Source organism: Seriola aureovittata, chromosome 8 (genome assembly GCF_021018895.1).
Source record: "Seriola aureovittata isolate HTS-2021-v1 ecotype China chromosome 8, ASM2101889v1, whole genome shotgun sequence".
In the NCBI taxonomy this organism is placed as follows: Eukaryota; Metazoa; Chordata; class Actinopteri; order Carangiformes; family Carangidae; genus Seriola; species Seriola aureovittata.
In genome coordinates this window covers 21,998,627-22,021,069 of record NC_079371.1, presented here as the reverse complement: position 1 = coordinate 22,021,069, position 22,443 = coordinate 21,998,627, and the positions used below count along the sequence as shown (strand labels likewise).

General features: G+C 41.5%; 2 protein-coding genes across 2 annotated transcripts; both read right to left on the bottom strand.

Moving 5' to 3' along the window:
* Positions 1 to 130: 130 nt before the first annotated feature.
* cnot7 (CCR4-NOT transcription complex, subunit 7) lies at positions 131 to 6,099 on the bottom strand. The gene is made up of 7 exons (XM_056382821.1): positions 5,933 to 6,099; positions 5,082 to 5,205; positions 4,793 to 4,986; positions 4,293 to 4,454; positions 2,996 to 3,140; positions 2,730 to 2,840; positions 131 to 1,669 (listed from the first exon to the last, which is right to left on the bottom strand). Exons 2-7 carry the CDS (start codon positions 5,196 to 5,198, stop codon positions 1,538 to 1,540), a joined length of 861 nt encoding a protein of 286 aa, XP_056238796.1. The 5' UTR covers positions 5,199 to 5,205; positions 5,933 to 6,099; the 3' UTR covers positions 131 to 1,537.
* A 1,070-nt stretch (positions 6,100 to 7,169) lies between these two features.
* On the bottom strand, positions 7,170 to 18,254 carry mtmr7a (myotubularin related protein 7a). Its single transcript, XM_056383416.1, has 14 exons — positions 18,036 to 18,254; positions 17,605 to 17,727; positions 17,290 to 17,452; positions 16,828 to 16,985; positions 16,585 to 16,713; positions 14,811 to 14,945; positions 14,420 to 14,552; positions 12,437 to 12,546; positions 10,838 to 10,963; positions 10,372 to 10,421; positions 10,088 to 10,288; positions 9,787 to 9,921; positions 9,465 to 9,591; positions 7,170 to 9,345 (listed from the first exon to the last, which is right to left on the bottom strand). The coding sequence occupies exons 1-14, from the start codon at positions 18,057 to 18,059 to the stop codon at positions 9,004 to 9,006; spliced, it is 1,956 nt and encodes a 651-aa protein (XP_056239391.1). The 5' UTR covers positions 18,060 to 18,254; the 3' UTR covers positions 7,170 to 9,003.
* Positions 18,255 to 22,443: the final 4,189 nt, after the last annotated feature.

Below are 22,443 nucleotides of genomic sequence, written 5' to 3'. Positions count from 1 at the left end.
TCTTTTACTCCTTTACAGTGAGAGAGATGTGCTGCAGAAAGAAAATTGTTTCAGTTATCGGTTTCTGACGCTGAGGGAGGTTAATAAGTCATGAACCTACACTTCAACACACACCTATGGAAGTTCAGGATACTATTCAACAACACAGCATTTATTCAAACGTTTTAGTACATGCGACTGTTCTAGGCAGCATGAATCTGGAAAGCAATACAAAAAAAAGTGTCATTCAAAGGCCAGAACTACAAGTGAAATGAACTGCACTGGAGAGAAAAGATACATGTTTAAAAAACAATGTTAGTTTTCCCCCAATGAGTAAAAGTTTTTTTCCTTCTTTTATTACAACACTAAAACTCTTCAAATCCTTAACTTCAATTAAAAATGAAATTTTACTCTCAACAGAGTAGTTCAGGGCGGCCTCAGCACGTCCGAAAGCAGGCTAATGTTTTTTTTTTTTTTCTCAATACTTTATAATTGTTTTTTGAGTTCTGGTGAATTTTGTCAAAATCAAGTGTAAAACCATGTTGAGAGGCGATACATCCGTGTTCATACGTTGATGTGTGCTTGTGTCAATGAGGATGTTTACATGCACGAATACTAAACACTCCCCCGATGAAAATCATTCGTATGCATCCCGGTACATACTGTAAATATCCTTAATGCAACTATTCTGAGCATTTTCATGAATACAAACAGGAAAACAGCAACTAATAACACGGAGGAAATGGTGCTCACGCGTTTCAGCGTCCCATCTACAAGCACAATACACCAGCTTGTTAGTTAAAGGCTTCTCACAGGGGGATTAGAGTTTATTTAGGTTATTATAAACATTATTTATTTTATGAACAAATGAAAAATACGTCAATGACTTTTAAAGTGCATGTAAACACACTCACTGAGAGCTCCCTTTCTCATTATCAGACTAGATGTCAAGCGATCGAGGAAGAGCGTACTGACATGAGGTGTCAGTATTGAATGGAGCGTCTTCAATGTCAGATAACCAGCACAATAAATTAAAGTTTAAAAGAATGCAGCTAATATTAAGGCTGAGCGTGGTGAGAGCAGTTGTTGTGATAGTAAAGATTTACATGTTCGCAATGTAAAATGGGAACATAGAGAAGGCAACAAAGAGGAGAAAGACACCAGAAACATTTTCAGCTTTCCATATAAAATCAGGTTAGAGCTTTAAAGTGCAAAACGTTTCTACAGAACATTTTAGGAAAACTAAAACCCCATCTTTTCAAGCATGTTAAATGAAACTGAACCAACCAGACTGTCTACGCTGCCTCGGAGGAATAAAAGACTAAACTCACACACACGCACCAGTGGCGTGTGTGAGGGCAGCTGTGGTTTTTTTTTTTTTTTGACCATCATACTCAGTTGTCTAAGGTGGGCAGAGCCTATGGGAAACAGCTTGCTAAACGATGTGTATGTGTTTCATGTTCTTCCATTATTATTGTCATCCAGCTGTCGAAGCTTGGCCTCAGCGCCGCACTGATTGTGGATGTGAACTGCAGGATGGCAGAGGCTCAGAGTGATGTCACGACTGCTGTTTGTTAGCCTCCTCTTCGTAAGCGTTTCCCGTTCCGTTCTGGACGTAGGCAGAGCCGGAGCCGAGCCCGTACAAGTGACCACAGTACTTTGCATCGTCGATATGATCCTCAAAGAACATCTGTAGGAAATATTTTTTTAAAGAAAATGTTTAAATTATTAAATACATTGTAAGTTTATCTTTAAAACCACAAGTTTAATTCTCTGGAACGGGTCTTAAGCTTGGGAGAGCACCCTCTTGATGTGTTTCTCTACTCTACAGTGTTTAGTTACGCTATTCAAAGACTTGCACAGTGGCGAAGGTAGCATTATTTCCACTTTTCAACAGTTGTTCTTTTGTTTGCCTTTTTTATTTCATTAGCTCTGCAAAAAACAAATATCAGGAGCTCAGAGTTCACAAGATTAGCGTTGTGAGAAATGTACATGTTTCAGAGAAGCATGTTTTTTACAAAATTGAAAATTTGAGGTAAAGACCATAAGAGAGGCAAGTGACTAGTTTATTTGTCAACCTTCTGTGGCTCCAACAATTATTCTATCAATCAATTAATGGAACGACAGAACAATAATAATAAATTATTCATTACCAGAATAGTTAAAGTAATTTTTTTCGAACTGATTTCTTCAGTCTAATTCAGAAGTAACTGAATTTTTGTTTGGCAGACAGTGCGAGTGAGTGTCCGCATGTGTGACAGAGGGAGATACAGAGATACAGAGAGATACAGAGGGAGAGAGAGAGAGAGAGAGAGAGAGAGAGAGAGAGTGAGAGAGAGAGAGAGAGAGAGAGATGTTGAGAATCAATTTAAAATTGGTTCAGAGCTTTTCTCAGTGTTTTGTAGTTATTAAACTCATCCTGTGCATAAGAGGCGATGGCTGAGGTAACAAACTAATCAAAGTGACTTCAGAAGGCAGCACCAGATGCACATTTCTCTCTCTAGCCTAATCTGATGGCATTCAGTTCAGACTTGTGCTGCACTGACACTGATCAGAGATGTAACTAAGTCAAATCTAGTATCGCACGTAAAAGTGACCAGGATGTGCTTGTTCAGACATGAGACCATGTCTGAACAAGCACCCTTAGGTGTATGAAAGGGGTGTAAGCAGTACTTTGGGCTGACTTTGTGAGATTTGAGTTTCACTAAACTAATATAACATCACTCCTTTCACTGACTCCAGAAGCGTACCTCTCTCATCTTGAAGAAAGCCATGCCTGTGAGTAAAGAGTCGGAGCCGGCCTGATGCTGTGGTCCAATCCTCTCCAGCTCCAGCTGTTCAGCTACTTCCTGCAGCCCGCCCTGAAAATGAAACACTTGTCAATCACTCAAGACCATGCTCCTAGTCAAAGTAAAACCTGAGGGCCACACTCAAAAGAGATCAAGGTGTGAATCTTTCAATTACTAAAACGGGCGGTACTACTCTATGCTACCTGCTGTAATATTTATCAAAGTACCTTCAGGTTTTTACAGCTCTTCATGAGGTACTTGACATCATAAATGACTGGAAAGTACAAACGAAGAATCTCGAAAAAGTCCACCTCCTCCTCAGGCAGGTTAGCGTTGGACAGAATCTTGATCAGGTATCCAAAGTCATAGCCGCTGCAACACACGTACACACAAACACATGCACACCTTTCAACAGTGTTATAAAGAGCACGCAGCATCAGGCTTCCAGAGATTCAGTCCCTTCCAATTTGCCATGACAAAGATAACTAAGGACAACTTGACTGGTTTTCTTTTTGTCATGCCTGTATCCGTTCTCCTCAAGTCAAGTATACAAGACCACTACAGATGGGACACTACACAAGGGCAAATAACTACACAAAGCAACTGAATTATCCCAGAAATTATCACGTGATATTGGATGTGGATTAAACAAGTGTCCTACTAATCAGTGGCTAATAGGAACTGAAATAAGATTATCAGGATGCTCAGCTCAATCACAACAGACCCACTGTCCAATAAGATTAACACTGAATTCACAAGACAGCAATAAAAAAAACAGGATAAATTAAATAAATAATATAACATAAACAGACGCAACAAAAATACAAAGAACATAAATAATAATGACATTAAAGCCTGTTTGTAAAAGTGTGTTCTCAATACCTGAACAAGATGACAGTGATGTTTCAAACCTAAGCTTTGTTTAATATCCAAAGCCTGGTTATCTTTAGCCTCAGTTTGCCATGGAGACACAAGTGGGAAACTGAGTACAAAATGAAGATGTTAAGCAGCAGGTTGTAGAAAATAAGGGTAAAAAGTTGCCTCGTCACCAATAATTACACTTGAACAGCAAATATAATGGTAAATTTTAACAAGATATTTTCTAGTTTTAACATGTTTGTAGCAAAACAATCCTAGTTCTGCGTAACATCTTACAACAACACAAAAAAAACAAACAAACAAAAACAAATAAAACTTGCATTCATGCACTGCATTGGTTTCAAACTCAAAACACAGATAATATGGACGGTTTGGATAAAAGATACTGTGCATTATGTATAAGGTGATGAGCAGACACGGTCAATGATACTATAATTAACACATTGTGTTTCTGATAAGTACAAACTGTCTGATAATGGTTTGTTTATTAAGTAACTGGCTAAAGAAGAAAATAAGTTATGAGACAGACAATTTGCCATTTCTGTAAATTGTCTGATTTTTCTGAATATTATGTGCAGAATGAGTATGACTCCTGTTGCTATGCAGCCGTTCACAGTATCGCAAATAACTGCAAAAGCAGAATACCTGTGAAAAGACAGCCACTTGACCCCATCGCAGAGCACCACTCCTGATGTCATCAGCAGCTCTGCAAAGTATAGCGTCTCGATGCCTTCGTCCTCATGCTTCTTGAACTGAATCCCTGAAGTGGTCAGGAGCTCAATGGAGTCCTGTGCATACATATCCTCTCTGATGACACACAACACACATCACACTATTATTATAGCAAACACAAGACAGTCAGGGAGGGATGATAGCAGTCAGGACAATTTTGTGAGTTTTAAATACTGGCTTGTGTTTTGTTAGTGTATGCATTTGAAATAGCTGAGATGCTCCTCTCAAAGCTAGTACCTGGACCATTAATGTTAATTATGCAAATTCTGGTTTACTACGCGACTATATAGTCCTTGTGTCACCAAAACCGCTTCCTGTTAAATGCAAATGCTACTAAAGTCAGGTTAAAATTCTGGATGCATTTGAATGAAACATAAATGACATGGGTTAAACAGACAGGAAGATCATCTTACGTGAGGTTAAACTTAAAATTGAACTGCCATGTTGATGTTCCTGGAGGGTATTCCCCTTGTTCGTTCATAAACGTGAGGCCCAGCTGGATTATCTTGAGCAAATCCACATTGCAGCGCAGTAACTGGTACTGATAGTCCGCGTTGCTTCTGAACTCTCCGATTGGTCTGGCTACTACACCTGGAAACTCTGTGTCCTGCAAGATGAAGAATTTATTTTGCACAGTGGAAATCTATCAAAAAGGGAAGTGCCTGTGGTTTTTTTGTGTGTGTCCCTAAGAGCACCACTAACCATAGCAATGTAGTTGTATTTTCGAATGACATGTCGGATCCTCTTCAGCTCCTCCTCCAGGTTGTTGGCCCAAACCTCACATATTCTTTGGCTGTGATCCACAGTAGCTGCGGGCATAGTGCCACTTTACCATGCAAAAGGAAAAAGACAGACAGAAATACAGAAACTTCAAGAAGACAGTAGCTTCATAGACCTGGCCCTGTACACACTGACCTGTGACAGACCTGATAATAAAAGGTGGCAGCACAAAGGCATTGAACACATGACCCCCAGATATCCAAGAAGTGCTGACAAACCATTGACAAGATATAACGTTGTAATATTAAATGCACAGATATCTCAGTGTCAGTCTCAACACAGGGGGAGCTAATTCAATCTAAGAGCTGCTTGTGCCTCCTTCAGCTGGGACACTTCACATTAACTGCTAAATTCACAAGTTACATAAACACAGACAGACAGTGGGAACAGCAGCAGCTGACGATGCAAGACATGCAGGACGTGCTTAGCTGGCTGTTGTTCACACAGGCTCGTCGCAGGCAGTTTTCAGCAGCACTTTGGGCTAGCTAGGTTACCTGTAGCAGTTAGCAGGCTACGGGCTTAGCGCCGGTTAACATGAGCAGGACAGTGGAGGCTCTCAGGTCGGAGGCTGTGCACAGTTTCAACGCACTTCTGAAGCAGACAGCTGCCTCGTCAGATAAAGAGGAGTGTGTGCAAAACGTGAAAGAGACGAATAACTAGCATCACACACACACGCACCCACACATACACATACATAGCCTACATATATTTATATACACACACACTCGGCGCCACTTAGATACTGGAAAGCTGCTGTAGCCAGGTCAACTCACCGTTCCCCAAACCGGGCGGGTGTGTGTTTGAAGCGTGTACTATCTGAAAACTGTTACTTTGTTCTACGTTATTGTGTCGGGGCTGTTCCGCTAACTTTTAAATAGTTTATATTCAGTATTGTATCGATGTCAACCTACGGCTGCCATCATAGCTGAGCCTACAACACGACGTCATCACGTAAAACTGAAACGTCATGTACGTATGTATGTATGCTTATGGCCGTATGACCTACGTCCTATTTGTTCACAGCACCTGCTTTAATAACTTAAAAAAGAAAAAAACAAATTCCAGTTTATTCTTAGAAAATGTGTTCATTTTGTGTCCAAACAAAAGTGATTACACCTTTAAACTTGGACCTGGTATTTCTGTAAGTTCCCCATCAATTTCCTTTTGCCCATTGCACTTATATTGTTGTACACACATAATAATTTGCCTTTTCTTGCAGTTTTAGTTTTGACTTTTCTTGAACACTCATACAGTTTAGAAAGACTAAAACAAACAAACAAACAAAAAAGACACAAAGTAAAGGTCCTCAAAGTAAACTTCTCCTTGCTCACAGATAATAAATGAAAGCAGACAGCTGGGTGAGACACAGAACAGCATCACCGGTGCTGGCAGGGCTTTAGGGTCTGGCTCATGGCCAGTACAGCTGGCCAGATGTACATCAACAACAGGGATTGGAGGTCTAATGAGGGACATCTTCTGTTGCTGCTGACTAAACTTGATAATGTCATAGAAGCTGGTAGAGGTCTATTCATGCATGTTAATAAATGAAGCTGTCTGCTTGCAGTTGTTCAGACACAAACTGTTTGACACAGTTGCACATCTCTTGTACCAGGGCTTATGTATGATGAAAAAGGGAAACAACTGGGTTTATAGTAGTTTTGACTAAATAAATTTGTGTCAAGTCTCAAACATACCAGACTGCAGCTCGTTGGTTAATCTTTCTGAAATGTGGGATTGAACATAGAGTTTTTTTTTTTAGCATTTTGCCTATTGTAGACTGAGTATATAAATGCTAAGAACCATTTTTAGAGGGTTTCTTCATTAAGCCTGCAAAAGTTAGTTACTTTGTTCCTATGAAAATTATTCACAGTGCGTTCTATAGATTATCCAAAAATCTCAAACCCTGAGTAAATGAAGCCAAAACTATCTGCATACCATGCATGTGAACGGACTCTTAAAAAAGGTCAAACAAGAACACAATAATCATTAAAGCGTTATAACTGACAGTAATGTATTTATTTATCATATATATTTATTTATTTCACAAGAACTTGGACACAATAGACACAATTTTGTATTTAGGTCAGTTTGATAAATTTGGCTTTTTCCACCTGAACAAATAAACAGCAATATGAAGCTCTTTCTTTTATACAAGGTCAGAAGTCATTATGACCAGACAACTTAAACCCTCTGATACAAATAAAAACAAAGCGCATTAAAGCAAGATTACAGTAGTCAAAAAAATAGGTCAAAGTACAAAAATATCTTAACATGCTTTGCTTGATCATCTGTACATTGTTCATTTGCAGTATTGCAGTGCACCTACAGCAATGTGTACTACACTATTACAGTGAGCAGTTTTAATCCTAATTTTACAGTTAAAATGGCACAAATATTCAAAAAGTCAGTCAGTAATCTGCTTCCTTAGACAGCAAAATATTTGTGTTCACATGCTCTCGTCTGCTGGTTCAGTAGTACTGTCATTTATACAAGTAGACAGTTGATTCCCTTTAGTAAAAAATTTGGTTTGATCATAACAAATCTGGTGTTGAAGTCGTGTGGGCAGGAATGTATAAAGTTCCCTCATCTTCTGAAAAAATAAAAATAAAAATCAAAGCTTATTTTCCATTGTGTAGCGTTAATATCACGTGATATCCTGTATGAAGTTGAAATCTGCAGGTGTGGCTCATAAGGTGCCAATCAGCCACAACTAACCACTGGTTATTGTAGTGTAATGACTCTAAAACCCAGCTGAGGTCACTGTGGTTTGCCGAGTGAGTTCGGTTCATATTATATGTTCTTTGGGACTGATACACCAATTCACTGCCATCTGAATTACATTTTGGATGGAACAGGATTACTGCTCGTCTTTCAGGCCAGACTGAAATCATGAACCCAGACTGTCTGTGAGTAGCAGTGACCATAAGGTGCGACAGCATCTACAACAGCTGTTAGACAAAAATTATCAAAACATTTTATGGAAAAAGACTTGAGGAGATAAATCTTTGCAAAACACTGCTTCAAAGATGAGTCATTCTCTTAGTACAATGCGACAGCAGCTTATAGTCTGCATACACCTTGAGTCGGCTGTTTTTATCCCTGCAGTTTTTCTATTTGTTGTTCCATCTTATGTTACTGTTTTATCTGTTTGATTCTGTCCTGATTTCCCCTTAATTAACTAACTTAGCAGCTTTAAAGATCAATGCACCTAAAATGATGCTTTGGTCTCTTAGAAGCTCGTGTCGTTTTAAAAATTTGATATCAAAGTCCTGTTTGTCTCTTTTTATAGCCAACACTGCTTTTCTAGTTGGGGATAAATCTGTTGCGATCCATTATTGTAGCAGTGTTTTCAGAAAGTGTTTACATTGTAAAGCCAAATGCCTAATGAATAAATTAAGTGTATGGAAGACCATAATAAAAAGCGCTCATACTTACTCATTTTACATGTACACTGAATTGTTCATTTACTTGCCTTTTACTTAAGTAAACTAGTTTCTGTTGAGATCACGCCAATATTAAACTGTGTACAGTTTTATGGGTTAATTCTGCTGTTGAACAACAGACATGACTGGGAGCTATATTCAGCTTTGCAATTACTTTCAGAATTTCTTTCACTGGGGTTAGAAGTAAAATCTATTCAGCTACAGCAACTAGTTTTAACTAGTATGTATGTGGCAACGGGGCGAGTCCACCACACAACATGCAAACAAAAGTGCAAGAAAGCTGTGCAACCCGACTTTTCGCTAAGGTTAGCGGCAATAGCCGGGTCACTTGATTAATGTGAAGGTAGCATTTGTTCAGTGGCCTTGAAGCTACTGTGGCTTCCACCACATGCTACGGTTGCTCAGGCAGCAGAGTAGGCAGCCTCATCTGAGTCGGGATCCCTGGTGCTGTCCTCGCTGGCGGGTGAACGACAACTCAGGTCTGCGATCCCAGACTCCTGGTCGCTGCCGTTGGAGAGGTTGGCTTCGGATGTTTTGTTCAGGTCTTGGGGCAGGAGGATCATGCTGCTGTCTGGTGCTTTTGGCTGACAGGGGCTGCTGGTGATGAAGCCCCCAGTGTAGTCCTGAGGGGTGTTGGCCAGAGTGAGGTCATTGCTGAGAGCCCACGCTGTGGGACTCTTATCAAAGGTGGTTGCTTTCTGGGTGACATGCCATTCCTGCTCCTGCTCCAGTTCAGCAATTTTCTATTGATATTGTAACACATGAAGACTACAGTCAACTTCTATAAGCAGGAAAAACACTGGAGGGGCATTTTTTTCTCGTGACAAATGACTTGCAGTATGAATTCACAGCACTGTCCTACCTGTTTGTGTGAGGCCAGCTGCTCCTCCAGCTGCTGCGTCTCCTCTTGGATGGCCCTCAGGTAATCATCTATAGACTGCCTCGGATGCATCCCTCGGTCAAAGCGGTTGTACAGGCCTCTCCATAACCTATACAAAACCAAGTTCATCTGTGAAATCATCCTCCTTTAACTCCTGTGTCTTTCCCTACAGTAGTTTCACTTTCAGACTATGAGCATTCTTCAGACAATCAGAGGCCAAGTGTTCAACTGAGAACTGCATTTTTAACATGTGTACACCAGATTTCAAACTAAGCTGTTTTAGTTGCTGTTAGTGACAACCTACTTAAAGCAGTAGGGGGCAGTAGACGGCCGTAGTAGCCCCTGAGTCTGGCTGTGGTCAGGCCTGTACAGAGGGTTGATGTAGTCTGCACGGTTCGTCCATAGGTAAATCCACAAAGAGTGAGTCCTCTCTTGCACTCTGTCAAATGGCAGATAAAGACAGAGTTGTCTGTACTTGTACAAGCCCAGTGATGTAATATACTACTGGCTGTTACCTCTCCTCACTCGTCAGTCTCCTCTCAGGCCAGATGTCAGTGCTCTGAAAAGGAAAAGAAAGTGATGGTAGCAGCAGGTTTAAATCTCACCCTAGCTCCATCCTCTCCCGCTGGTTGTTGCCAATGAAGTTGCCATACTGGCAGGAGTAGATGTGGCTGTGAATGGTGATGAGGAACCTCTCGTTGAACTCAAAGGCACAGGGGTACTGCTCCATTAGCTGCCACACGCACTCCAGGAACTGATCAATGATGGGAGACACCTCCTTAGGATCTCCCACCAGGTGATTGCATCTGGAAAAGAGGGGCATGTATAGTTAGATCAAAACAAAATATCTGAATCATAGATGTCTTGAAAGTCGTGTTTAGAGTCAAACCTGTGAGAGAACTTGTGTCCAAATGAGACCCAGTCTCTCTCGATGAGAACCTGAGTGAAGAAAAACAAAACCAAAATATAGTCTACAGTCTTGTTCATCTTGAATTCCAGTATGTCATGATTAAAGGTTCAGACACAGTGCACAGTCAATCCCTGCAGAATGGCTGAACCTCTTCACCCTCTGTGTGGGGTCATTTCCCTCTGACTTCAGGGGCAATTCCCAAAAGGAGGCCTCTGCATTACATTCATTTTCCATAGTGGCTCTTTCTGGATTCCAAGATATCCTTCACAAATCCTTCTGATCAAAGAGACAAGCCCCATGAGCCCAGCATGGACTACTTTCAGCTAAAGCCACAATGTGGCTGCATATATTAATATGACACAGAGACACCAGAGGGTTATGTGACATTTACAGTCCTACTTCTAAGATTCAATCCTACACTTCAATGCAAAAATTCAGTATTTACCATGAGTCCTCGGAGGGTCCTGTAGTAGGGATCCAGCAGCACACAGGCCACTGAACACACCTGGGCCGTGCGGTCCCACCCGTCTGAACAGTGAACCAGGACACTGACACCCTCCTCTGCAACAGCCTGCGCACACACACGTACGCATACGCGCATACGCACACCCGCGCACACACACACACACACACACACCCACAAATACAGTCTGTGCAGTGCCAGAGCACATTAAGGGTGTTGAGAGTAAATTATGGCTAGAAAACAAAATAAATTGGAAACATGAAAATATCATCAATCATTTATGTCAGATAGGGCAGAAAGTCCCACTGTTTGCTCTCTGTGGATTTTCTAGTGGCAAAAAATTTTTTTTTTTTGTTGCCAAAAATGGGAGTAGACCAACTAGGTCATTTAAAACTCTTTAACTGTCTGTGAAGAATTTGGTTACTATTTTGCCTCTGTGATAGATTATAATTTAACCTCAGCCCATTATCAGAACAGATGTTTGCCCTTTGATGGTGACTTTCAGCTGCATTAGAAACACTTCAAACAAGTTTCTGCCTGTTATCCATTAAAAAGATAATATACCAAGAGAATATCAAACTATGACACCAATAGTCTCAGTGATTTGAGGTGGAATTTACCCTTAAAATGGATATATCAGTTTTCCTTTCTCATGCTTTGACACCTAAACCCTCAAGGCCAAAATGTTAAAGATAGTCTGTGACTTCTGTCCACTATTAGTGCTATAGAGTAACATTTTTACAAGTGAGTGTTTGCATGATGTGAGACAAATTCCTGCTCCTGGTTTCATGCTATTCCACAGATCAACAGCTGGGGGCGATAAATGTGGCTATGCGCCAATAACGGCAAGAAAGTGTGCAAGCAAGTAAATGTGGATGCCAACATTGCATGATTTAAAATATAGATGTTGAATTTTCTCCTGTTTGCACCAGTTAAAAATCCTCCAATACATTGCAGAAATTAAAAACAGGAATGACTGAACAATGGAAACGGCTTCAACAGGACTGAATCAGAGGCCTGGAGTTCCTGTTGCTGAAGTTTGGGGAACTGGACAGATGTACTTTTATTGTGGTTGTATTGTGTTGTGTTGTTGTTGATTGCTGCCTGGTGTTTCTGTTTTGTTTTTTATAATACGAGAAGTCTGACACAGTTGGTTGTGGTATTTTATCAGTAATTAAAAGCCCTATGGTAAATGAAACTTTTTGAGGGGAAACTGCCAGCTACTAGAGTTTCCTGTTGGGCACAACAACAACAACAACAACTCCTGACTGTTGAACTAACTAACCCCAACCTCAGCCATTCCCATCCCTCAGCCATTTACTACCTTAAGTATTTGATTGGTGGAGCCCAAGAAAAAATAGCAGCCAAAAGTCTCTTACTTGTATAACTCAAAAGGGACAGTCATTTTTTGGCAACAGAAGTATTCTTCTCTTTATTGACTAAGCACAGTTAAATAAATATCTCTGCACAGACAGACAATATGTATCACACAAAACTTGCAGGACACAACACACACAAGCACCTAAGCTAATATTGAGTGCAGTGGTGAAGCAGACAGCGGGGATTAACCTCCAGACTGACCTTGGCGATGAAGATGCCTGCATCCAAAACAGCTTTGATGTGCTTGAGCCAGCCTGAGCTCTCCAGACCCTCCAGGAAGTCGGACATGGAGGGGGAACGCAGCTCACACACTGTAACCACAACACAGCTGTCTCACTGGCAGGAAACATGGAGCATACCTGATTGAGGGACTTTATTAAACCACACGTTCACTTTCATTATAAGGACAACATCCATGACTGTGAATTTATGGGGGAGTCTGTGCATGGCATGGGAAAATATGGGTCATTCGAGTATATTTTGTCCCCACCCCCAAACAGATTTCCTTTAGCTTCACATGTGATGACTCATTTGGATGCCAGCCAATGTTTTCAGTGACACATCTACCACTGATCCAGACTGAAATATCTCAACAGCTACTGGATGGATTGACATGAAATTTTGTAGAGACATTCATGGTCCCTAGAGGATGACTCATAATTTACTGTCTCTGTGACCTTTCCTCCAGTGCCACCAGAGGGTTGACTTTTTCTTGGGTCCCAGATTTTCATACATGTCCCCCATCAAGCAGATTTGGTAATCTTTGGTAATCCCCTGAATTTTCATTGCCATGACTCATTTCTAATTTGTCCAACGCTTGGGTTTATGATCAAATGACTTACAAAATTACCATCAACATCAGCTGTACTTTGAGTTTAGTGCTTATCAGCATACGTTAGCATGCTAACACGCTAAAGTAAGATGGTATATAATGTTCATCATGATACAACATTATGCCTGCTTAGATCAGCACGTTAATGTCAGTGTGAGCATGTTAGCATGCTGACATTAGCCTTAACTAACTCCTGTGCCTAAGTGCAGCCTCACACAACAGCTGCAGTGTGGCTGCAGACTTAAGTCTTTTTATAGTGTTTTTTAAAAATATGAATGAAGACAAAGCCATATTCAAACACAATCACACGAGGCAGACAATTAAATGCAGATCCATTTCTGTACCATAAGGCTTCCTGCATTATGTTTGTTTATCTTGCAAAACAGAACCTAAAATTTATTTTTCCATCTTCAGGGTTCAACGTAAATATTTGTGAGTTCCCTGAGAGGAAGTGACATGAACCCGTTTCTCCATGGCTAACATTTTATTTGCTGAAGACAATTTATCACATTAACACTCATAATTCAGACACTTTGAGGTTACTGTATGAAAACATCTGCTCCGTCCTCACTCATTAAGCTGCTGACTGAGGTGACTAAGTGTTTTTTGCTGACAGCGCATCAGCTTGCTGACCTGTAAAAGTGCTGTGAGGCCACTGATAGGAGAGTGAGCAGGTGAACAGGTTTATTCAGCCTTTGGTTTTGTAACACTTGGTGTGCTGCACTTAGAAGAAATGTTTGAGGTCATGCTGCCAGGCGGGGGGTCTTCTAAATCTTATTGAAGTGTACGATCGGGTAGGGAGAGTCAGGCGAGCTCTGAAGGGCAGGCGCTGTCTCCAGCATTTAAAGACTTCCCTTGCGCTGCCAGGGGGCAAAGAGTTATCACAACTAAGAACAGCTATAACTTTTAAGACTTAAAATCACATCATTCTCACGCCCTCTGTCTCTCTTTGGGGGATAAGGTCCTGGATTGTCCACTCTGGGAAACCAAAATAGCTCTGAAATAAAATCCAGATGGATTCAAAGTCTTCCTAGGAGCACCCCTGCACAATACCCAGAAATTCTCCTGTGGGCTCATTTGAGGTCTGATTGCAGCACAGTCCAGTCTGCATGAGTGCACATGAAAACCACAGGGGGTAGCATGGGGTCTCGCTCTGCTTTAGTTATGGAAGAAGCAGCAAATTTAAAACAGGCAGTGCCAGAAAATATACATTTTGCTCCACAAACACTGATGTGTTGAGACATTTCTGTCACAGTCAGGAATGCACTGCTGTGGCCTCCAAACTGTTTCTACGGTATGTAACTCTAAAAGTCAGTGAGGCACAGATTGTCTGCACAGGACGTGATTATTACCTTCTAGCATTTTTTGCTGGCTGTTCCTCATAACGTGGATGTTCTCGATGCCGATGAACTGGAATTTAATGTTGGAGTAGTTATCTTCATTCTCGTAGCCTTTTCCCGCAGCTCGGTTTGCGATCGCATTCAGCTACAAAAACATATGATTGTCAGTTAAGAGTGTTTCAAGAACAAAAATCATACAAAAGTGGGGTTTTTACACAAATCTCCATTATATAATATTGATCATGGTTCAGCTAGTACAGAGCCAGGATGTTTTCAAGACTTTTGCTGTGAGCACATCCAGCTGGCAAAACGCAGCATGGAAAATAAAGCCCACCTGAACATACAGCATAGTACTGCATGGCTTGTATTTTCGCAGGCCGTTCCTTAGGCACAAAGGGCTCACCTTAGGCCTGGTGTCCACCACATACATGAAGTCGCTGCGGGGATTGGACCTCAAGATGGCCTCCAGCATCTGTTCATCCTCCAGGCAGCGAGCGCTGAAACCTGACAGAGGCTGGCTGCTGCGGCAGATGGCAGCCTGGGAGGAGGCAAGAGGCGCTCAGGTTTCACGCGGGAATGTTTACTCGTCTGACAGTTGATTTTAAGTGAATTATTACTCGGCATGACATGTAGATCATAAAATTCATCCGTCATGTGAGAATCAGGGTACATGCAAATTCACAGTGCTCTCTCTCTTCATGTTCAATTTAAAACAATCAGCCAAACAACTTCTCATATCTCCATTTAGGGGACACAAGGGAAAGGGACAGAGATTGTTGTGTGATTCTCCCTTCTGGCTCATGAGCCAGAGTGGAGCCCCTTTGTACGAACTGATATCCACACACAGGACCATCAGCCCTGGGAATCTGACCTTGCACACATAAAGCACTCCCAACTGTCCAGTCAGGGATTAATAGGATGAATTACAGATATTTAGGCTTATTCTTGATTCAAATATATGGTTTTCAAAAAAAAAAAAAAAAAAAAAAAAAAGAATAACTGTAGCTGAATTGTCGGGGCAGACCAGAATGGACATCTTGCTCCATCTCCTCATAAATAGTCTCATATCGGCATCTACCTCTGTTGTGTTGCTGCAGAGGTGCAGTATTTAAGGCGACCACTTGACCCACATGATCAATAGGTCAGTCTCAGCTGAAGAGGCACAGAACCAGTAACTTGATGTGAACCTAACTACGTTTGGAGCACAAACATTATGACAAAAACTACATCTTATATCATACACCTCGGAAAGACTGTTCTCATACCATACGAAACTAGAAACCAAATGCAGAGTCTGGTGCTACTTCTGTACCATCATAGCATCATCAGTTTGATTAATTTCAGGCTCAGTGTCTATATCAGATCTACTGATGGAAAATTGAATGGGGAAAAAAATTTTTACTGCCCAAAGGCTCATTTATGTTCCCTTTACGTCTGAAAACAGACGATGTAGCCGTCACTGCCCACATACTTCCATGCATCATTTGCGTTGGCATGGTTGTTAAGCCATAAATCCACTCGAGTCAAAGTTTCTGACATCAACAAACACGGTGACGATGGTGGAGGGCGCAATCATCTACCTCTTACCTGGCAAAAGTGGAGGCAGCACTGTAGATGCCGGTGGCCTGTGGGGTCATTAAATATCACATAACCTCTCCTCAAAAAGTCCAGCCATTTTTTAAATTTTCATTGGCTACACTGCCCCCAAGATTTCTCGGGGTACTGCTCTGTTTCATCCATAAGCTTTTGGAAAACGTGGACAAATAAAGACAGAAAAAATGCAGAGTAAAGAAAAAAAAAAAGACTATTCACATCCAGCGTTGAGCATAAATGAGCGTTAACTGCTAACGGCACCAACAACTCAACAGCAGTGACTTAATGTTTATGAGACTCACTTTCTGGCTAGCATATTTTGTGAAACAAAAACTTCTGGCTGCTGGAAGAGGAGAGGTAGATGACATTTCAGCAACAAAAACTAGCCTAACAAAGAGAGCAAAAATGAAGTATTGTCAACACGTATTCATACATGTGCAGGGTCTGAATCAGAGATGGAATCAGAGGTTCTGTCAGTTTTGTTTTGCGTCTGAGGAGCGTCAGACACGATTAATGCCCCTATGATATTGGTTAACATAGGAGGCATATAGAAAATAAAGAAAACGTGTATGTAGTCAACTTACATGATTTTCTTTGGAGTAGTACGACAGAGTGGGAAATCTTCCCCTGCTCCTGAACTTGGAGCTCCCCACGATGACCGGAGGTGTGGCAGATTCAGGTACAAAGAGGTCAGCGGGGTAAGTGTCACTCACCTTAAAAAAAAAAGAAAAAAAAAGAAAAAAAAAGACATTAGAAACGTCAGAGAAACCGTGATGTCCATATTAGGATGAAATAGTACAACTGGTCATGGATGTCGGCCTGCTGACCTTGTAGTTTCGGTTGACGGGAGAGAGTTTCCACAGGGAGTTAGGAAGTCCCATTCTGCTGTAATCAGCCTTGAGGTCCAAGAAGTCCCATTCCTGCCGTCTCTCCTCCTCATCCACGTTAGGCTTATAGGAGAAGCAATACAGCTCTGCGTAACTCTCTGCAAGGCACAATACTGGTTTGATGAGGAGAGCCTCCAATGTGTATGAGACCAACGTGTTGCAAAGCAGAGGAGATGAAAACTAGAGCCTGATGTTTCAGAGCAAACAATCATCATCAAAAATCTCATGATAGTGCAGCAGCAGATTATTCTGGAGGAGGGATGTTTAATCCAGCACCGATACTGATGTAGCTGTAAAATAGCTGATAAAAGACAATAATAAGGACCCCATGATATAATGGTTTGGCTCTAATGCAAGAACATCACCAAATCATTCCTTTGCTGGCATCATACCACATCTCACCTGGCTGGGAGAGACGCTGCAGGGACAGGTGAACATCGTGGCATTCCCGCTCTCGAGGAATGACAAAATGAAGAACCTGGAAGTTCTTACAGTGGATGAGCAGAGCACATCCTGACGCTGTGGCAGCTTGTTTCTCCACACTGCACACCAAACTGTGAAGCACCTAAGACAAATGGAAGACAAATGGAAGACAAACTGACCTTCCATAATGCTATGGCATGAGTAACCATGTTGATACTGTAAACGTGACGCTTGGATACAATCTGTGTGTTGCACTGATTTTTCACCCCGTCAGTGCACTGAGCTCATGCCTACCCAAGTTTCATTGCGCACTCCGGCCTCATTCTCCACAAAGATGGTGTGTGTGGCTGTCAGGTACAGGGTGCCCACCCTACTCCTCCTGGGAGAGACTCTGTCCCGCAGCCTGACATTCTCCACCTGGAGGAGGAAGGTGAAGAACAGCATCAAACATCCTCATCCTCAGCTCCCAAAAAACTACAGCTGTGTTAAATGCACTGATGGACGAGCACACACCCAGCCGTCTAACGCAGCTGATAGCAGCAGGAAGACCCCGGCTGCCTACGTGGCTGATACTGCACACGCCCTTTAAATTAACCTGCGTGTTTGCTTAATTATCTGAATCACAACTCTGTATCAATTGTGAGTAAACATGGCGGTTTGTGTTTACGTATCACTGAGGTAATGCGGACATTGTGGCTAATCACTGCAACGAGATCCGCGGTTACCTTTGGTAGTCGGATGTGCTCCATCAGCAGCTGAGAGACGAGCCGCAGCTTCCTGTGACCACTGCACCTTTCACAACACAGCTACCAGCAGTACAACATGTGTACAGCAGTGTAACAGTGAGTTGTAGGTGAGATTAAATGGTTTACGGTTGTTCCTCAGCAGCGCTCAGGTACACCGCGCCATAACATTGCTCTTCCCTGAGCCGTCTTCACGGGAGGTGCACCTCCGGGTCCTAAAGCCCGCCAAGAGCGGAGCCGTGGCCTGAATAAAATGTTAAAGGGCACCTCAGGCTGCTGATCAAATGAAGTTACTGAACCCGCGTTTTATTGAGGATTCACCGCAAAAGTAAGTAAATCCCAGACATTCACTGACCTCCTTTCATTTAAGAGGAAATGCGTCTTACCACACATATTCACTGACATTTCCAATTAGACATACCGAATAAGTAAGTGGTTTATCGATAAATAAGCTAATGTTGGCAAGAATAACTTTTTTTTCACAGAAAGGGCAATAGTTACTTCCGGTGTAAGACCTCTGGTTTTCATTCAAGCTATCTAATTAAGAAACAATTCACACCTGCTGATGCCATGTGACTCGGATTAGCTACCTGTTGTGGACAGACCCTGAGCCCATACTCTGCTTCAAAGGGTTTCATAATGAATTTCTGTAGTTTACATGACTCGCTGGGTAACAATTTGTTTACAAAAGGTTTCTATGGACTGCTAACAGTCAAGAGCCACTCATAAACCCTAGATACTACAGGCAAAAAAGAAAAAGGAAAACAGTTGTACAAGTGTTTCTACTTTTTCTGGCTGAATTCACCTGCTGGGGTTCATGTCTGGTGAAACTTTGCTGGCAGTTATGCAGGTCACCAGACTGTGCTAATGAGAACGATAAAGACGGAAATCCCACATTAACATGATTAACATGAGTCAACATAGTGAGGGTGTCAGGAGGAGAGGTATAAGCAGGCAACATAAGTGGAAACACCTGTGTGGGTGTAACATAGTCAAACCTGGTATCAATTACCCTGGCAGCCCCAGATGTTCAGGGCTGTGTGATGAAGTAGGCCAGCAGGGTTTAAAATGTTATCTATAGGTTAAATTTATGCGATACAGCGTTGTACATTCTGGCACTGAGCACAAAATATCGAGAGTTTAAGTGATGTTTCACTGTTAAACAGAGCGTGAGGCTATTTTGAGAAGATCCCTTGTGTAAACAGATGAATCCCACATGATTTTAAATTGGATGAGCGCACATTTTGTTTGCACACCCAGGGAAATGTTTTCGTTTATCAAGTTCTGACGTCTTCATAGTTTGGGCAAGTCGTTCCAAATTTTAAAATGTATTTTTATATTTTGAGTATTTTGTGCACCACTGAGCAGAGCAGCCATCTGTTGCAGGACAGTAGACAGAAAAAAACAATAAAAGTGGTTAGTTAAACTAAGCAGAAGTGATTGACTTACTGACGCCTGGCAGCCCTGCTGCACGCCCTCTCCTACTGTGCTGCATTCATGCATGAAGAACCCAAAAAAAGATGATTGTCTAATGATTATAAAGAACAGTTCTGATATCACTTGGATTAAACAACTCACTGCTGCCTGGATGAGAGATCATTATGTGCATATGCAGATTATATGATGATCACTGGTACATGTCTTGTCGGAGTAATTTCCACATATGAAAGGCCAAAAAAAAATCCCAACAATGAGCTTGACAGTGTAGAAGGAAGGTTTGCAACCAAATAATTAAATTTAATTTTGCAAACTTGTGAAATCCCCTGTGAATGTCCGCCAGTTTTACTGTAACCCACGTTTTATCTTTTCTCAGTGTGGAATTCATTTTTGGAAGAGGCAGTGTATCCCGAGAGACTTGGAATAAAGTCAGCCTGAGGCCACAATTAACCCAGAGGCCAAAAGATTCTTGGACATCACAGATCATATATAAAGGAATCTGTTTCGGTTGCCAGATGTGTTGAAACTAAAGATAGATAGCACTGAATACACAATATATTAACTCCAAGATTTAAGGCGCTGACCCCCTCAAACATTTGGCCAATGTAGTTTCCTGAAAGGTCAAAGTATGACAATTAAATTTTTGCAAATGTAGTCTTTTTTTTTTTGTTTAGAGTCAGACCCACCAAACAAAAACCTGAAAGTACTTGCAAGTAATATACTTTGCAAGGCTTGTATACTAACTAGAGACAGGAAATGACTTTTTGAAGAGCAGGGAGGGAGAATCTTACCTGGCGACGATTAATACATCCATAAATAATGCTTCATCCTCCTACCTAATAAAAAGAGTATTAAGTCAAACTACGACCAGGTGATGTCTTCAGGCTTCAGTCCCCAGACTGTTCTTGAAATGTAATATGAAAAGGCTTTGTGCCATTACACTAAATAAACCGTGGCTCTTACTTGCTTCCTAAATGTAAAAAGTATACCTATTTTTTTTACTTCTCTGTCTTTTAATTTTTTCAGCTTAGTGACACTGAACCAGATAAAATTGATAAAGTTAATTTAGGTTTACATATTCAATCTGGCATCGTCAATATGTGATGTTGGACAAACTGTTTTTATTTGAATTAAACTTTGCTTTTCATCGCCCATCAAATATTTATTTAGTCTGTGTTTTCTTCCTTAATAATAGTTCACAAAAGAGATTAGATGTTATTGTTGTTCATTACCCAAAGTCATCTGTGGCTTTGTCCTTTAGTTCATCCTGTAGTGTGTCAGTCATCCAATTAACTTTAGCCTAGGCCTGGTCTTTGTTAAACTGAGGTCTAAGTATCCTCCTTCCCCAACAACTGCTGTTTTTAATCTTGAGGTCACTCTTTCTGTCTTGATTCCACATGCAGCTGTTGTCCACCTTATCAGTAATTGTTCACTCTAACATTTCCTGGTGACACCAGTGTTAACTGGAGCGAGCAGTCCCGCTGTCTGGAAGGCAAACACCACTCAATCTGTTGACCATATCCACGTTTTTGAAGCTAGGTCACTCAGCCATTGGAGGGCAAATGCATTCAATTGGCCTCACACAATTAGCGCAGGTCAACAATGAAATACGGTGAGCCGGTGACTCCTGTCCATCCTTTCCATGGTTACAGTGACGACCTGCATGTGAAGAAACTTAATGCCCATTCCAAAAGCAAGTATTTATGTCATACAGGAGGATATTATGGGATTATTAGAACAAAGTAAAAGTGATATATTGTGAATTTTGTCAAAAAATTTATTTGACATTTATAAAAAAAATTCCCTCCATGTACATTGCAGTTCATATATAAATATATAGCAACAAATAAAGTTTGGTCCTAGTTGTAACTTGGATGACATGGAAGGAATGCAGCTGTGTTTCAAACCAATAAGTGTGACAAGCAGATTACCAGAGTCACCAGCTTTTAGTGATCTACTGCAACTTCTTCTTTGGTGCACTATCTAGCGAAATATGAAAGGGCTTACAATTCCACTCTGATATTTTGGATTTTTTTTCTTAGTTTTATGCTTTTCAGGCCATTTGATGGGAGACATATTGTGTATTTGTATTAAATGTAAATATATGTCGGTCCTATTGTCGACACGTGTGTGTGTGTGTGTGTGTGTGTGTGTGTGTGTGTGTGTGTGTAAGACAAACAGCCAGCATTTACAATAGTGTCTCCAGTCAGCCCACCATTAAGGAAAGCATTTGCTTTCCCATCAGCATGCAGGTCAGATAATCAGCCCCTGCAGCCAAGATTTGGTGGGCGATCGGCCATGATATTTGGCTGGCTGGCTGGCTGGACAGACAAACAGAGAGAAATGACTGTTGTTGTGCTGTCAAGTCTCTGGTCTGTGGGTTGGACGGTGTTTCCAAGGGCCAGCTGCCACCTTCCCACTGAGGTCTTAGGCTGGTTTGAGCTGGTCTTGGCAGCAACACTCTCCGTTGCAAACTCAACCTTAGTTGTGATTCTCAGGGAATGTGACTTATCTGTTTTTCCTCCAACAGCTCCAACTTGGAGTCCAGACTTTTGGTGGTGTACCACACAGAGACGGGTTATTGATTTTGTAATGTCCAATAGGTCCAGTAGCACAGGGAACATTGAGCAATACCTGTCTTCCATTAAGGGGACTTAACCTCCCAGTACTGTAGCTCATCCACCCTTCATTGACCAATCAGCACCCATGCTTTTAGCAGCACTCCTGTGGACTGCACTGGGTAAACACAAGTGTCTGCTTCAATGTTTGTCAATGCCAGTTGCCTAACCATTTATCAGTAGTAGGTAAGCATCTGGTGAACTGGGATCTATTTGAGTGTACATTAGAAGTCACTATTTCTACTGTCAAGATTCCTCTTTTTCCCCTCTCTGTTCTGCTGTGTGATCCCACGTTGAGAGCTTATGGTGCAATGTTGCCTCCACAGAGTAGTACT